Raw genomic sequence first — 17,192 nt, 5'->3', positions numbered from 1 at the left:
TTATTCATGTGATTCAAAAACGTATATGTTTATTTTTATATAGTTGTTCACATATGAGATGCTATGAAATGAAAAGAGAAATGTCATTAATTTCATGCATATAAAATCAATCGAAACATTAGAAATATGGCCCAACTTAACATGACAAAATTCTTTTGAATGACATGTGAAATATTGACTTTAGCTTGTTAATTAAAGATGTGATCTATTGTATGCTTGAATAGTTAATATTTCTATTGCTTTGAGTTCAAATTGTGTTAACACCGCTAAGCATCTAATACTCAGGATGCATGTTTATTCTGTATGCAAATATTGACAAAGTTAGATCATGATTGTTTAGTTCAAAGGCATCCAAATGTATTAGAACTCAGCTCATTAAGGTCCTTATAGTGTTTCTAAAGTTTTTATGGTAACGACTATCGTGTGTGAATATAGTATGCAAAATATGCAAGTATACACGTCGAATCAAGTAATATAATTATATTTCAATATCATCTCCACATGGATCGGATAAGACTAATTTGGTTAAGTTTTTGTTATAAAGTATGTGAATTATGTTAAGGCAAAACAATGACAGAAATGCAATGGTAATCAAAATAATGATGATGTGTGCAATATGTAAACAAAAAATATTTAAAAATATGCTATGGCAAAAATACTAAGACAAAAGTAAGAAAGTTTATGTTGTTGATTGGGAAGGTTGGGATTACTAGGAATCTACCCTTATAAACCAATAATGCCTTCACAAATTCTTAATCAACTTACTACTTAGAATGGATTTGAAATAGTCTGCTTCTTTCAAGGGCAATACCTTAGGATAACTCACCTAAGGAAATATATGTCTATAGACCTCATATGAGAATCCCGATACTGATTACTCATCACTTTGCACGAACGTTGCTCTATGTCTATAGACTTTTATAAGCATTCTATCGAACATCCACTCGTATCAATCAATTGTGGTCTAACTAACCTAACCTTTTCAGAATTAGATTATGTTTATAAGCATAGTGTGCATTCATCTATGTCTAGAGATTGCATGCATGCAATTCGAAAGAACAAATTGAATGAAACATTAAAATAGATCAAATCCAAGATTCAACATTAATGGCAAATTCAAGTATTATCCAGTAATCCCAACCCAATGAGATTTAACTCATGGGTTGGTTAATCAAATCAAAATTCAAAACATCATTCAGCATCTTTAATAATTAATTTCGCAAAGATGTAATTTTAAGAAAATAAATGAAGAACTTCAGGAAGCTTACCCCGACCCAACCCTCAACTCTAGTGAAGCAATGTCTTACAAAGACTAGACTGACTGCCTTTTTTTTCTCCCTCTTTTTCTGCTTTGCTGCTCAGACTCTACTATTACCCTTTATTTCCACCTTAAGATCTTTCCTCTGAGAAAGGCTTCTCCCCCATTTTCTCTCTCATTTTTCCTCACTTTTTATAGGCTAGATCTCCCTTTCAGCATACAGTTTTTCCTCCCTCTTTTTTAGGTAGATCTTTCTAGTATAAGTACAGCTGGCTGATAGTGGCACGAATTGAATGCTAACTCCATGTTTTCCTGAAATTTCCATGGCATTAATGTTGACAATCCGTTCAACATTTTGCCATAACAAAACTTCACTCCTTCATTTCTTTTCCTTATTCTACACCTGCCATTCAAACACAAACAAATCCTTTCCACCCACAAGTAAAAGTAACATAATAACATTTAAGCACAATCCAAGCTTTATGATGCAATGTTCTAAAAATACTAACTTAATATCCTAAAACACAAATATATCTACCTAAATACAAACAATTAACCAAGTTTAGAGACTTAAAATATAACTCTTTTCAAGAGTTGTCAACGACATGTACCTAGGTCTAGACAATTAGAGAATCATGTATGATATGTTTAATTGAAGAGATTGTTGGTTAAGCATGATGAAATTAAAAGTCTAAATATTAAGTATGTTATGTATGTAAATGATTAGTTTCTTGTTTGTCAACTATGTTAACTTGATGTTTAAGTTTGGTAACGAATGAACATGGTTAAGTCCATGATGTTTAGTTGAGTTTGTATGAGTGTAAATAGTAATTGAAACTTGATTTTTAAGTACTACAAATCTTGGTTTTGATATGTTAATGTTTTTGGTCAAATTAAGTGAGTTTTGGGGTCTAAACAAACTTGTATAGGTATAAAGGGTCACTTGTATTGGTATAAGTCAAATAGTATATCCAATGCTACAATAACATGTACTTATATCGGTACAAACTGATAAAAGTGAAGCAGAATAAGATCTTTCCCCTATTTTGTGCTATTTTCACCCTTGGGGATCCTTAATCGGTCCCGAACATTTTTGATCACCTAAAAACCAAACTTAAAGTATTTTAAATCGATTTTAAGATCTATAAATGATTTTAAAATATTTCTAAAATTTATAAAAATATTTTAGAAGTTTCTTTCTTAACTTAATTATTGATGAATAATGTTCGAGTTTCTCTGGCAACATATTGTGACATCGACATCTCGCACTTGGATCTAACAAATATAGATGAAAGTTTGGCCATTTGATAGGTCTAGCTAAAGGTGATGATGTATGTTCAAATATTTTCAAAGTTTAATTTATCAAGCTATTGATATTTTATAAGATAATATTTATGTTTTACTTTCTAATACAATAATCAAACAAAGTAAAATATTCTTATTATATGCTTTCCAATTTATCTATCAAATATTAAAATATTTATTAGTTAAGTTTTTTTATACAATATTGGGGTGAAAAATGAGAGTGACAAGATTTGAACCCGAGCCAACTAAGCGTTTGATAAAAATTTTAACTAATCTCTATACAAGTTATTAGACAAGTTAGTACACTAGTAACCAAATGAGACATTAAAGTGATAATTAAACTCAAGTTAAGTTTATAGTCTAGATTTGTACTTCATATTAGTTAGGTTATAAAATATGTTTAGTATGATTATTTAATAAATGTAGATTTTAAATTATGAAAATTTTTATTTTACATTTTTTCCTTTTTTTTAAAAGAATATTTCATTTTATCTAGACAATGTCAGAATTTAATCGTAAAGTTTTTAAAATATAATATAATGTTAAAAGAAATAAAGTAAAATGAAATAAATTGAAAATGTTATTTGATAATGGTGGTAATTATAGTGAGAACTTTAAAGTAAAAATAATGAGAACCAAAATTAGTCGACTAATTTCATTCTAAAAATTTGAAGATTTTTTTCTTGTTTGATTTCAAGTACTTAGAATTTCAAACATATCACAAGAAAAACGAGATAACTTCTAAATTTTTATGCTTGAAATTCTTTTAAGTACTTGAAATCAACAAAAAATTCTCAAAATTTTAGAATAAAATGATCGACCAATTCTTTCAATGAAGAAAAACAAATACCTAACACCCACATTAATTAATCTTATAATAACCCTAATCTTTTAATTTTTGTTCCATTTTTTTCTAAAACAAATGAAATTAAATTTGAAAGTAAAGAGTATTTTTTTTACTTCAATTACAGTGAAAAGAAAAAAAAAACCTTGTTGGTTCCATTTTAATAAGCTAAAATAAATATAAAATCTAAAGTTAAAAAAAAAGAAGTTATTTCCAGTTAAGGTTATTTTGATTCCCATATTTGATAAGTTGGTCTTATTCACTAATTATTTTTCAGACCTTTTAAGAAACCAATGTTATCATGTGGTTTCTATTACTAAAACATGATAAACAAAAATTTTATCATGTGGTTTCTGTTAAGGATTTTCAAATGTATGTAAAAAGTTACAACATTATAGTAATAATATTTTTCATATATATAAAATTTCAAATCTATCTAATATACTCAAAAATTGATAAGCATAATCTAAGTTTATAGAATATAAAATAAAACTATTGAATTGTTAAAATAAAAATTATATACAAGTGTGTAAACCTTTTTCTTTTCTTTTTTTTTTTTGAGTTAGTGTAAAACTATTTTTTTACATTAATCCATTTACTTCTCATTCCATCTAATGATGAAACAAGAACAACCAAAAACTCTTAAGCAATGAAAATAATTTCCATTTTTTCATAAGGGTTATACGGACGAACTCAGGCAGGGACAAGAAGAATCAACTCAATATTCAACATGCCATTAGAAATGGAAAACAAAAAGCTAACAACTTATCTGAGTGCTGCTATTCTTCGTGATTTACTCTCCTATGAACATAAGCGGGAAGTGCCGATAAATATATCCAGAAATGAGTGTTCATCATAAGTGTTCGTTTCTTTTCAATATGTTGTATTTGCAGAGGGGGCATGTCGCATTCGTCTTGAGCCATCTCAAGATGCATGTTGAATGAAAATGGTGGTTGCAAGGGAGAGAATGGAGGTCAACACCATCTTCGTATGAGCTTAGACATATACAACACTCCTACAAAAGGAATAAAAAGGAGAATTTTAGTAAAGCAATCATTCAAAAGAGTTTTAGTTCAGCAGATACTAAAAAGTCGACGAACTTGTTTGCCAAAAGAAAACAAGAACATTGAATGCATCACTTGTCCTTCCGGCTGCCCCGGGATGGGGAAGTAAGGCCAGAATCAAGAAAAGTAGATAAAATTCAAAGGCTAGCTCCCAGTCAATGACTGTGCCTCTCTCAGCATTTGAAATTGGCATAACCGGATGTGTTCATAATGGCAGCGTGCACAGATTTGTCATCTATCATTCTAGCAGTAGTCAGATTTATGCATCAAGACAGCAGAAATCTAAGTTGCTCCGACTCTTTATTTTTCTTGAAGCATTCGTGTCTATTGCATATAGAGATAAGAGTATAGGGATATGATCCTCCTTTTCCAAATGCATGGAAACCTTGGAAAAAATTGAGCACACGACTACTCAACACATACCCATGTCTGACACTCACACCTTAGTTTTAGTGTATTGAATCCTATGTTACTAGGAGTTCAGTATATGTTAGATACAAAGTATCTGTCCTACACAGTTATGTTTAACTTTAGCTTTTTAAGTATTTGAAGGATCTTTGAAAGCTCATATCTCCGTATCCATATGGATGCTTTAAGAAAATCGAAGAATTGAAACAACATAGATTTCAAACTAATACCAGAACAATGCAAATCTATGATAAAGTTGTAACTTACAGCATCCTCTGGTAAGAGTAAGTGCTCATTTGCCAAATATCCACCGCTCATTTCTACAGGAACCATTTTCCCTCCCCCCACACATGGCTTTTCGCCGTTATTTACAATCTGAAATCGATATTTCATCAGGACACTCAGATCTGCTTCCACTGCACCTTCCTAATCAATAGCACAAGAAATAAAATCTATGATTTAGCTATTAACGATTTATTCAATGTGTGTGTGTCTGTGTGAGTGCGTTTTTAAGTACCTGTTTGGCAACAGCATAAAGAATTGCGACGATGCAGGGTAAGCAGCAGCAGAGAGCGATCCCGATCAAACATGCTAAAACAACACAAATGACTGCAAAGAACACATCGAATGCCAGAAAAACCACAACCAACCTGCACATATATCACACAATTAAATATCCTAAAGTCTTTCTCTCCAATTCTTCATTTCTCTCAAAGTACCAAATACGGAGAAATAAATTGCTTAGTGGAAGAACAGGCTGGTAAAAAGACATACCAGTATAAACGTGGAGCATTTTGCAGAAGGATATCACCACCAGAAACAACCCAATAGAAGCCTACTATACACCAAAGAAACGATACCATTGTGTTCAAGGATTCACATCGTTTAGCTACACTGTCAATTCATTAGCAAATCCGTGTGAGAATAATATAGTTTAATCACCCTAAATTTCAATTTCTAGACATAAGATAGCTCCAATGTAAAGAAAATGCAACGCTTTCATGAAAATAAATTTAAAAAAAAAAACTGACCTAGATTGATTTGAACCAAAAAGACTCATTTCAATTCCGTCTTCTTCATCTTCACTATCATTAACATGTTCGGCAGCAGCGTCTCCTCTCTCCTCATCGACGGCAGATGTTGCTCTTGTGTTGCTCCACCTATACTCCCACCACACAAAAACAACATGCAGCATGCACAGCAAAGCGTAGCAGCAAACCCACAGCCTAATAGGAGTATTCGGTTTCTCATTCATCGTAGACGGTAACATCACCACCGACAACGCCACGAACGCCGCGTTCCACATCATGTCCAGCGCCACGACCGACTTCGAGTACTCGCAGTCCACTCTCTGCTCCTCCTGCTCACGAGCCGCCGTCTCCCTCGCGAGCACCGGCCCTCCACGCCGCCGACCCGGCATTGCAAGCTGAGCGGTGGAAGCAGGATCCGAGTGGCGGGGGCTTAGGAGTGGAGCGTGAGGATCAGACGGGGCGGCGGCGGGAGTTGCTGGTGTTTCCGTTGAGTACGTGGAAGACATGTGGGAATTTGATTTCGAGGATTCTAAATTCTGCCGGGGTTGAAAGAAGGGGAAAGTAATGGAAAATCATTTATAGAAATGGAAAGGGAATGTTTGAATGAAAGAGGTGACTGCTTAGAAAGAGATTCTGTTTGGTTTGGTTTTCGATGGTTGAAACTTGAAAGAGGGTATTACTGTCAGTTCGGTTTCTGTTCTTTTTGGTATTCTTTTCTAATCCCAATTGTTTTTAATACAAATTTTTTTATAACCGTATAACCATTTTGGATTGCAATCACAATATTACAATCCTTCAGCTGTAACAGTAAATTAGATTCAATGTTCAAAAAGTTTGTTTGGATAAGTACCGCGAATTCAGCTGTCTGAACTAATTCCTTTTTTTTTTTTTTTTTTTCTAAAAGATCAATTTTGAATCTCGTGCTTGAATTTAAATTCAATTATTTTATCCTTAACACAAATTTAAAACTATCCATATTATATCATTATTAAAATTATTTAATTTAACTCTTAAATGATATATCAAATCTTATATGGTATAATTTAAAATAAAAACTTTAGATCAAAATAAAATGTTACTTCGTGACTTTTAACAATAAAAAACTAAAACTAAAAATAAAAAGAGAGACATATAGAGCAATATAGCTTTTGTAGGAATTATGAAAATCTCAAGACCTTGATTTTTACAATATTCAATTTTCTTTGAACTTTTCATTTTAAATTATTCTGTGTAAGATTTGACATCTTATTTAACTTAAATTAATTATTTTGGTAATTGAAGGTCTTTATTGATATTATCTCGATAGTTTAGTGATATAATTAGAATATTCTAGAATTTGGAGATCAATTTAGAATGAAGGTTATAGTTTACGGATGTATGGTACAATTAACTCATATAACATATATATAAATTAATATGAGAGCAACTTTGGTAAAAGTAATATAGAGGACATTGTTTTAGGAGTTGGGTTTAATTTTGTCTCTTCTACTGAAAAAATGAGTAAATTAATCCTTAGATCAAAGAGCAAATTGGTTATTTTGTTAAAATTTTTATCTATTTCCATTGTTAAAATTTAGTTTCTATGGTCAACATGATGGCACACCGTATATAAATGTTTAGTTATTCTGTCAATTATGTCAATTTTTAACTATAAAAATGAATAAAATTTTAATAGAAATAACTATTTTATTCTCTAATCTAATATATAGAGACTAATTTACATATTTTTTAATAAAAAGAATAAAAACAATTTAGTATAAATATCCATCATTCATTTAGCAAACAATTTTAAAAAAGATATTGCAGCTGACCTACTAAAGTGTAGACAAAAAATGACTAAATCTTTTAGACCACAATCTAATCAATACTTCTAATATTATACAGGATGATCTAAATATGTAATTTTGAAAAAAAAAGAAAATATCTAAATATGTAATAAGATAGCCTCCCATCACTTAATATATATACAATTTTTTAAATGTATTTTAAAATTTTGGACGTGTTTGAATTTAATAAAAACTAAAACATTATAAATTCAAGCATAATTCAAAATTTATTATAGTATATCTTTCTTTCTTTCTTTCTTTCTTTTTATTTTTGGGCATATTTAAACACTACATGGTTCTAGAATAAAATTGTAATTATTATCAACATAATTATATCTCTAATTATAAAAAAATTTAGATGTGTTTTTAATAGTGCCGATAATAATTATACAACTACATAATTTTAAATTTTAAAAATTATAATTTTAGAGATAAAACTTTAAATAAAAATTTTAAAATTAAACCATCGTATGTAATATGCTAGACCAAAAAAATTTGACAATATAATAGAATTTTATCTAATTACTCTAACATTTCATAATGTATACTAGTTGTTATTATTGATTGGTTCTTAATTAAGTATAAATAATTAGTAATAAATAATATATAATTTTATTAATTATTTAGCATGTCAAAATGTATGAAAAATTATCTTTTGTTAATAAAAATTTCAAATTATTTTAATAAGATTAGTAAATAAAATATAACTTAAAAAAATTAAAACACTAATATTATTAATGTATAAAAATAACATTTTAAACTTAATTCAAGAATATGTTTAAAATTTTTTATGATCATTTGATTTGAGTATAATTATTTATAAATTACTTGTGTGATTACCCAATTCTCACACTTTTTTTGAGAAGTGGATAGTGTAAATCAAACATACCACATATTTGTATCTACAAATACTTGCACCAAATCCAATTGTCCAGTAATTTTTTGAATACATTCTTAAAAAATAAAAATAAAAAAACTCAAATTCTTTTAATACGTTATTAATTTAATTGTAAAAATAAAACTTTTAAAATTAAAAATTTGAGATACATGTAATATAAATTATGTGTGAGTCTCTAATAAAATTTATTTTGATTTAAATTATATTTTGTAAAACCTTAGCATTTGGTTTTGTTGGACATAAATGTTTTCACGTATCACAATAATTTGTGATTAGACCTCTTCAAAAGTTAGATAATTCACCTAACCCAATTTCAGTTAGGTTTAGATAATAATTTTTCACTTTAGGTCGATTCAGTTTAACTCAGTTTAAATTTAATTTAAATAATAAAAATTATTTTTTAAAAAAATAAAAAAATAAAAAAACATAAAATAACAATTAAAATATATTTTATTATTTTATTATTTTAAAATAATAAAACGAGCAACAGTCTAACTCAGGCTGAAAATGGACTTTTAACTTAAAATATATTTTGAAATCGAATTTCAATTGATCCGATTTATATGTAACTCTAATCATAATGTGCACAACATAATATTATATTTATAATTAATTGCACAAATAGGACAAAGTTCAAACACTATTGCTTAATGCTAAATCCGAGTTGCCAATAATATTTATAGAGATTTTCTATCAAACTTTTCCCCTTTGGGTAAAGTAACCGAGACACGCCAGCTACCAAAAATAGCAAATTTCGAATCCCAGTTATAATTTGTTTTATTCTAATTTTTATTGTGAATGTAATTTGTTATTTAATTAAAAATAATCAGAAGTCAAAAAATATTTGGAAAATTCTGAAAGATATATTTTAATTTTTATCGCGAACGTAATTTTAGAAAAGAGAAAATAGAAAAAGGCTGTCGCAATTTTAAGCATCGGAAAAAGAAAGAGGTGGAATCAATTTTCGAAGCGCAACCAGCAGCAGATTTCACTTCTTAAACACACACAGTAATCTCTAATTTCAGCAACTCCATTAATTTAATTTAATTAATTAAGTCTCCATCACTCATTTCTCTTCCTTTCTCTCTCCTCACTCTGTCATTGTAACCAGATTTTAAAATCCATAATCTACAGAGAGAAAATAATAATAATAACATTATTATTATTTTATATATAACTGATTTATCTCTGTCTCAGCTCTAAAGCCATTCTTCTTCACTCTATCTTTTCTATTATCTGAGAATCTGCTGAGCAGTTGTGTATTTCAACTGATTTTCAAACCCTATCGTTTTGGATCCACTTCAAGGTTTAGATGTGAAGAGAACTACTCTGCGTGGAAAGAGTTACTTTTCTTCTTCTTCTTTTTTTTTTTTGTATTTGAAGTGGTGAGAGGAAGTGTTTGGATCAGAGATGGCGGAGATTGCCGGCGAAGCGGCAGAGGTAACAGGCAATGCGAGAAGTGAGTCGCCGGTGAGGATGACTTCGACCACGTCGGGAGCACCTCCGCCTTTGGCGGTGTCGGCGTCGTTTAAGGAGAGTGGAGGGAAAGGTTCGTCGAGGAGGAGAACTGTCAGACCTAGCTTCGATGCGGATAACGACTTCATTACGTTGCTTCACGGTTCGGATCCGGTGAAAGTTGAGCTTAATCGGTTGGAGAATGAAGTTAGAGGTCTGGAATGTGGCTCGATCTAGTTGTTTTTCGCCTCGATTCGGTTCAATTTAGCTGCTTTTAGTTAACGGTTAACCGTTTCCTTTTATTTTAATATTTTGGATATGTTTACAGATAAAGATAGAGAATTGGGAGAAGCACAAGCCGAAATTAAGGCATTAAGGATGTCTGAAAGGCTAAGAGAAAAGGCTGTCGAAGAGGTTGATTAAATTATTATTATTAATTATTAGGTTTTAATTTAATAAAATAATTAAATTGTGAAAACGCCTTAGTAATACTGGTAGTTAAAAGTAGTAATTTATTTCGAAATGTTTTGAAATTTTCTTATTTTTCGTTAAATTATGTCTGTTCTTAGTGGAAAGTTCACTGCTTTTCCTCCCCTTTTTTGGATGTTTGATTTCTGGGGAAAAAGAACTCAATTTATTTGAAGTTTAGTGATGGATAATCTGCTGAAACTGATGGAAGAAGGGGCTGTTTGCTATGTTTCTCCACTCTTCAATTTTCATGAATTATTAGTGCTGATGCGCATCCATACATTGGTCTATGGAGATGATGACGCTCCACGGACTCTCCAATTACGTAGAAAACTAACATACCCATGTCGAATGCTACTCCTATCTGACACTCATTTCGTGACCCAGTAACATAGGCTGTTTGTATATCACTGTATATTGTAGTTTTACTGAAGTAGATCCTGTAAACTTTATATGTAAATTTGCTCTGCCTGCCTGTGTCTTCATTGCTGATAGCAAATCTCTGTTCTTTGTATGGTTGGAAAGTTGGCTTTCTGGTATTTGGGTGAACAATTTACTGTGCATTTTACTCTTGAAGTCATGTTTGGTAGAGTTTCATCGTTGTTATTGGTTAGTAATTTTAGAAAGTCAGTGATGGGCCGTCTCATCTAGCATTATGAATAATTTTTTAATGCTTTATCAGACTTCTTTGTCAGATTCCTTGTAGTATCTGTATCTTTTTATTTTAAGATTGCATATTATGGAAAATTAATTTAAGGTTTTGCATCGTTCAGTTGCTTTTTCCTGTCTTCTAATGTTGTTTGACTTGTCACTATTAAAGCTGTTACAAAATTTCGTGCTACCTGCAATCTAAAACTTATGTTAGTTCTTTTATTAGACCAAATGTTCTTCCATGCATGTTATCTTCTTCCTATAACTATCAAATTGTTTTCCCATGTATGTTTTTTTCTTTCTAAATTTAATTGTTTGATGAGGTTTAGGGTAGCATGTGATCTCATGATTGAAATTTTGGCTCTCATGCTGAGAGATTCTGATGATCTATTGCACTTTTTGTTTTATGACTTGCTATTTCTGCGTATTGCAAATGATCTTGTCTTGTTCGGGAGAATTCGTGATCTTTATGTAATTTAGAGGTCTTCAACACTTCGCAACGCTCTTGCATCAAAGGCTTTAGTTTATCTTTTTTTTTTTTTCTTCTTCAGTATCTTTTTTTTTTTCTTCTTCGGTACTAACTCAATATATAATATAAGGTGTTGGACACATCTGAAATTTGGTTTTATATCTGTCTTCTGACCCAGAATTTTTGTAACACCTTTTGTAATTGAGATGGAGACTGATAATTGAGATGGAGACTGACTTTATTTTAAATTTGTTTTCTTTTGTATCATAGCTCACTGATGATCTCTCAAAAATGGCGGAGAAGCTTAAACTGACAGAATCTCTTCTGGAAAGCAAGGTATGACTTCAAAAATTTCTTCAAGCCATATTATTTTTCTGTTGTTCTGTTATATTAAGTTGTGAAACATGTTCTCCAGAACCTAGAAATCAAGAAAATAAATGATGAGAAGAAGGCATCCATGGCTGCTCAGTTTGCAGCTGAGGCCACTCTGCGGAGGGTTCATGCTGCTCAAAAGGACGATGATATGCCTCCAATTGAAGCAATTCTTGCACCCTTGGAGGCTGAGCTGAAGCTTGCTCGGCAAGAGGTATTTCTTGGGACAATTCAACAACTGGTTCTGTCTCACCAAGGGAATTGGAGAATGTTTTATAAACTTATATGTGATAGGTTATTCCCCCACTGATTAGGTTTTTTTTGGTTCTCTACAGATTGCAAAGCTTCAAGATGATAACAAAGCTCTCGATCGTCTAACTAAATCAAAAGAAGCAGCTTTAATTGATGCTGAAAGAACTGTAGAGTTTGCATTGGCGAAAGCTTCCATGGTAGATGATCTCCAAAATAAAAACCAGGAATTGATGAAGCAGATAGAAATTTGCCAGGTATTCCCATCATTCTTTGCATTTCCTGTTTCAGGTGCATCAAGAGTTGGGTATATAGGTTTTTGCTCACTCAGTACACCATATGATTACGAAAGTCACATATCTACGACCTGTCTATGGTAGGAAGAAAACAAAATTTTGGACAAAATGCATCGCCAAAAGGTTGCAGAGGTTGAAAAGCTTATGCAAACAGTTAGGGAGCTGGAAGAGGCTGTTCTTGCTGGTGGTGCTGCTGCAAATGCAGTGAGGGACTACCAGAGGAAAGTTCAGGAGATGAATGTAATGTGCTCAGTTTTTAACTGTCCAAGCTTTCCTGATAACTTTCTGGTGATATACTCTTAAAGCTCTTCCCAAAATGAATGATTATTTCGGTGTTTCGTAGGAGGAAAGAAAAACACTTGATCGAGAGCTGGCACGTGCAAAAGTAAGTGCTAATAGAGTGGCCACAGTTGTAGCAAATGAGTGGAAAGATGCTAATGACAAAGTGATGCCTGTAAAACAATGGCTTGAAGAGCGGAGATGCTTGCAGGTTTTTGTGGATAGTTTCTCCATCAAATAAATCTATAGGCACTTAAATTAGTCATTTCTCTTACTGCAGACTTTATTTCTTATAGGGAGAAATGCAGCAACTTCGTGACAAGCTTGCTGTAACTGAGCGAACTGCAAAATCTGAAGCACAGTTGAAAGTAATAATCTGATTGTGACAATTATCACTTTGTTCTCTTTGTTGATGCCGCTGGTTTGGAATAAGAGCTTTTATTTTGATTTGCTAGGAGAAATATCTATTGCGGCTCAGAGTTCTAGAAGACAGCTTGAGAGGATCTTCTAACAGTGTTAGTCGCAGTACATCAGATGGAAGAAGTGTCAGCAATGGGCGTTCTAGGCGTCAGTCTCTTGGTGGAGCTGATAACTTCTCGAAACTTACCCCCAATGGGGTTTTATCCAAGAGATCACCAAGCTTTCAATTGAGATCATCTTTCTCGTCTAGTACAGTATTGAAGCATGCTAAAGGAACATCCAAGTCATTTGATGGAGGCACAAGATCGTTAGATGTGACAAAAGTGCTTTTAAATGGAACAGACTCAAATATTTCACTCAACCAGCCTTCTGAGGGAAAGGCTCAGGCACCAAGTGATGAAAAACCAAATAATTTCCTGGCAGTGGATGCAGAGGATAATGTACCAGGAGTATTGTATGATTTGTTGCAAAAAGAGGTCATAGCTTTGAGGAAAGCTGGTCATGAGAAAGATCTAAGCCTTAAGGATAAGGATGAGGCAATTGAGGTTGATGCTTGTGTTCTTTCAATCTAACATCATATTGATTTATCATTCTAGTTAAATGCTTTAGTAATCCATGTATTTTTCAGATGCTTGCCAAGAAGGTGGAAACATTGACAAAGGCAATGGAAGTTGAGGCTAAAAAGATGCGACGTGAAGTAGCCGCTATGGAGAAAGAGGTTGCTGCCATGCGTGTCGAGAAAGAACATGAGAATCGGGCCAAGCGGTTTGGTAACTCCAAGGGGTCTGCTGCTCAGCTGCTTACCGGAAGGTGCTTTTTTTCCACTGATAGTTGTTTAGCTTTTAATAATTCTCATTTTCCTATAATGCTTCAAGCTAAAATTAGTCTCACTACTAGAGTAACAATATTTGGAGAACAGAAGTAAATCCTCAATATATTCTACAGATTTGGTTTAAAAGCCAAATATTTATAAGATAATCAAATCCCTAATTTTCAGGGATTTTTATCTAAATCTTCCAACACTCTCCCCCTAGCGGGTTTGAAGATGTCTTCCAAATCCAGTTTGCAAGTCAAGGAATCAAACTGTCCCTTGCAGATTCCCGTTTCTAGAACATCTAATAATTGTTCTTGATTTGATTCCATAAAATTATTGTTCTTGAGTTGGGATGTATGGCTAACATACACATCCCTCTAGCTTTTCTTTGATGAAGAATCGTTATACTTCAATGTGCTTTGTCCTGTCATGTCCAACCAACCTACGAGCTATACTGATAGTTGCTTTGTTGTCAGGGTACAGTCACAGGAGGGGAGTTAGAAATCTTTAGGCCTCTGGGTAATTTCTCCAACCATAACAAATTACATATTCCAAGTCTAAATTGCTTAGACTTAATTTTTCTTGAAATATCTATATCCGAGACATATTTGGACATGGGTCTGGGGATACTAAAAAATTTGAACATATCCTTATTAAAATAACACAACCAAGTCGAAGTAACAGCCAAGAGTTGCTGCTCTAAATTCAGCTTCTGCTCCAGTCTGAGCTACGGCGTTTTTTGTTTCTTGCTTCTCCTACTTAACAAAATTTCCTCCCACAAATGTTTTATAGCATGAAGTAGAGATCTGTCAGTTTTGCAGCTACCCCATCAACGTTAGTGTACCCTTCAATCTGTAGATGGTTTGAAGACCATGAATGAACATGTGAATCAGTGTCATTTGATCTGTTAGGATTCATTGTAATTTGGTACTAAAGTAGTGATCACTTCAAAAGTAATCTACTTGTTAGTTCTTGTTTGATATTCCACCTAATTGATTTTCTGTGACTTGCTTGACCAAGAGCCGAGGCCTGTAATCGGTAAATGCAAACATGCTAGCTTGTTTTCCTTTGATTTCATGTTTAGTATATTCCAAACATTGACATTCAATGTAACATAAAATTTCTCAAACTTGTGCAGAAACGTATCTCGAAGTGGGTTAACACGCAGCACTCAATGACAGCAAAATTCTAATTGGAGCTGCCGCAAGTACTTGCATAGGTCTCTTCTGTCTGTTGTTCTATCTATTATATATTACCTCTCTGGTGATTGATTATAAAGATGATAAGTTTTTGTGTTGATGAACTCATGTTCACTGAAATTAGCGAAGAGAAGAGAAGAAATTTGGTAAAGAGTAAAATTCGAAGGAAGAAATCGGTTGTCGTGGTGCTTCAGACAGAGAATACTTATTCCTCTGCCTAGAGATGAGCCAAAAAAAAAAAAAGAAAAAAAAAAAGAAGGGAAGTATTGACTATGAGCTAACCTTTGGCAGGGTTTTCCTTGGGAGTGGCAAGTGGCTATGGATATGTATGTATAGGCAACTTTAATGGCTTTTTTCCCACCCACTTTTCTGGGGAGTTCATATTTGTAATATCAATATGCAGATAAGTTGTTGATTTGTGATTTGAAGTTTGTTAATATCATAGTTTAAAGATAAGGTGCATGCTTCTACATAAATGGATGGAGTTAGAGCTTAAACTCGGCTTGGTTAGATTTTAGCTAACGCCAACCCAAATTTGAAACTTTGTTTCTTTTTTAGCTTAGACTAGTTTTAACTCATGATGCAACTACACATGTGCCTTGCATGTTCAGTATATGTTTTTAAATAATTAAAGTCAACTCAATAAATATTAAAAAAATAAATATAATGAAATTATCAATATTTTATAACATAAAATATATTTTTTTAAAAACTAAACTAAAATAATTTATATATTTTTGAACTACATATTAAAATAATTCCATCTTTATTTTGACATAATAATGATACAAGCAAATATAATAACTTTGACGGTTATTATATATAATTTATAATTTACCAAATTAAAATAATTAATTGAAAATAATAGAACGTAAAATAATTTGATTATAAATATATCTATGCATGAATGACAGAAATAGAAAATTTATGTACAAGAATTGTCAAATTAATTTTAAATATAATTTATATTAAAAAATTTATAAATATAGTTGAGATGAGTCACAATTCTCATACTAAAAATATATATAATTCTTTTTACATAGAAATCTTTATATAAATTAATTAAATAGTTATATAATAATCATATACTCCAATTTTGTTTATGATTTCAAGATGAATTAGTTCATTGATGATTTACATGATAATTACAATTTGTCGATAACTTAATGAACATGCAACCCTTCATAAATATTCTATATTTTTATGCAAAATTCTCCTATAATTTTGAATGTCAAAATCAATAAGAGATTTATTGATATCAGTAAAAGTCTTCACTTTTTTTTTTTATTATGGATTTTTATTCTCTTCGATTCTTCTTTGAGAAAGCCTCTCTTATTTGTCACCTCTATTAATTTAATAGTTTGATACTAACCTCACTTGTTGATTTGACCATAAAAAAATTTGACCTCACATTAATTAAAAAAGCCTGCGAATTATCGAAGGCCAATATTGGCATACAAATCCTTCCTTCATCTTCTTCAAATGTCTTATTTACCGTTATTTCTTAATGGTTCCCTTTATATGGATTCTCAACATCGAATCATATGGGAACATGTTTGGTAATATGTTTTTTTTTTTATGTTAATAATTTAAAATCTTTAAAGTTAGTTCATTGAATATGCCTCGTCTTCTCTTACATTCTCTCCACTTTTGACATGGACATGTTACTCTATCCTGTCCAACTTTTTACAATCAAACGAGCCTATTGATTGATCGTCTAATGACTTAGAGATATGGATTAATTAAATACACTTGAAGGTTATCACTTCTAATAATTTATTGCACAAAAATAAAATAAAAAATAAAAAAAATAATAAGAAACTTACAAGATCATAAACATGAAACCAAATTTAATTGATTGATAAAAAATAAAATCATGTCATGAA

At 31.5% G+C, this 17,192-nt stretch overlaps 2 protein-coding genes across 5 annotated transcripts; one reads left to right on the top strand and one right to left on the bottom strand.

Annotated features, from left to right (window-relative positions):
- Positions 1-1,081: 1,081 nt before the first annotated feature.
- On the bottom strand, positions 1,082-6,630 carry LOC107955708 (E3 ubiquitin protein ligase RIE1). Its single transcript, XM_016891506.2, has 5 exons — positions 5,911-6,630; positions 5,654-5,773; positions 5,397-5,529; positions 5,147-5,305; positions 1,082-4,422 (listed from the first exon to the last, which is right to left on the bottom strand). Exons 1-5 carry the CDS (start codon positions 6,414-6,416, stop codon positions 4,261-4,263), a joined length of 1,080 nt encoding a protein of 359 aa, XP_016746995.1. The 5' UTR covers positions 6,417-6,630; the 3' UTR covers positions 1,082-4,260.
- Positions 6,631-9,576: 2,946 nt separating this feature from the next.
- On the top strand, positions 9,577-15,762 carry LOC107955709 (microtubule-associated protein 70-4). Of its 4 annotated transcripts, XR_005926407.1 has the most exons (13): positions 9,577-10,303; positions 10,418-10,503; positions 11,948-12,013; positions 12,093-12,263; positions 12,385-12,555; positions 12,679-12,834; positions 12,938-13,084; positions 13,170-13,241; positions 13,329-13,838; positions 13,922-14,103; positions 14,584-14,626; positions 15,246-15,326; positions 15,431-15,762. XR_005926407.1 is itself a non-coding variant. In XM_016891508.2 (12 exons), exons 1-11 carry the CDS (start codon positions 10,045-10,047, stop codon positions 15,283-15,285), a joined length of 1,860 nt encoding a protein of 619 aa, XP_016746997.1. In that variant the 5' UTR covers positions 9,577-10,044; the 3' UTR covers positions 15,286-15,326; positions 15,431-15,762. The 4 variants fall into 4 exon arrangements, 3 of the variants coding, with proteins under 3 accessions (XP_016746997.1, XP_016746998.1, XP_016746996.1); XM_016891508.2 differs by lacking the exon at positions 14,584-14,626; XM_016891509.2 differs by lacking the exon at positions 15,431-15,762 and having other exon boundaries at positions 15,246-15,406.
- The last annotated feature ends 1,430 nt before the right edge of the window (positions 15,763-17,192 follow it).

Source organism: Gossypium hirsutum, chromosome A05 (genome assembly GCF_007990345.1).
Source record: "Gossypium hirsutum isolate 1008001.06 chromosome A05, Gossypium_hirsutum_v2.1, whole genome shotgun sequence".
NCBI classification, from domain to species: Eukaryota; Viridiplantae; Streptophyta; class Magnoliopsida; order Malvales; family Malvaceae; genus Gossypium; species Gossypium hirsutum.
The sequence above is the reverse complement of the archived record's forward strand: the minus strand, read 5'-3'. Positions and strand labels throughout refer to the sequence as shown.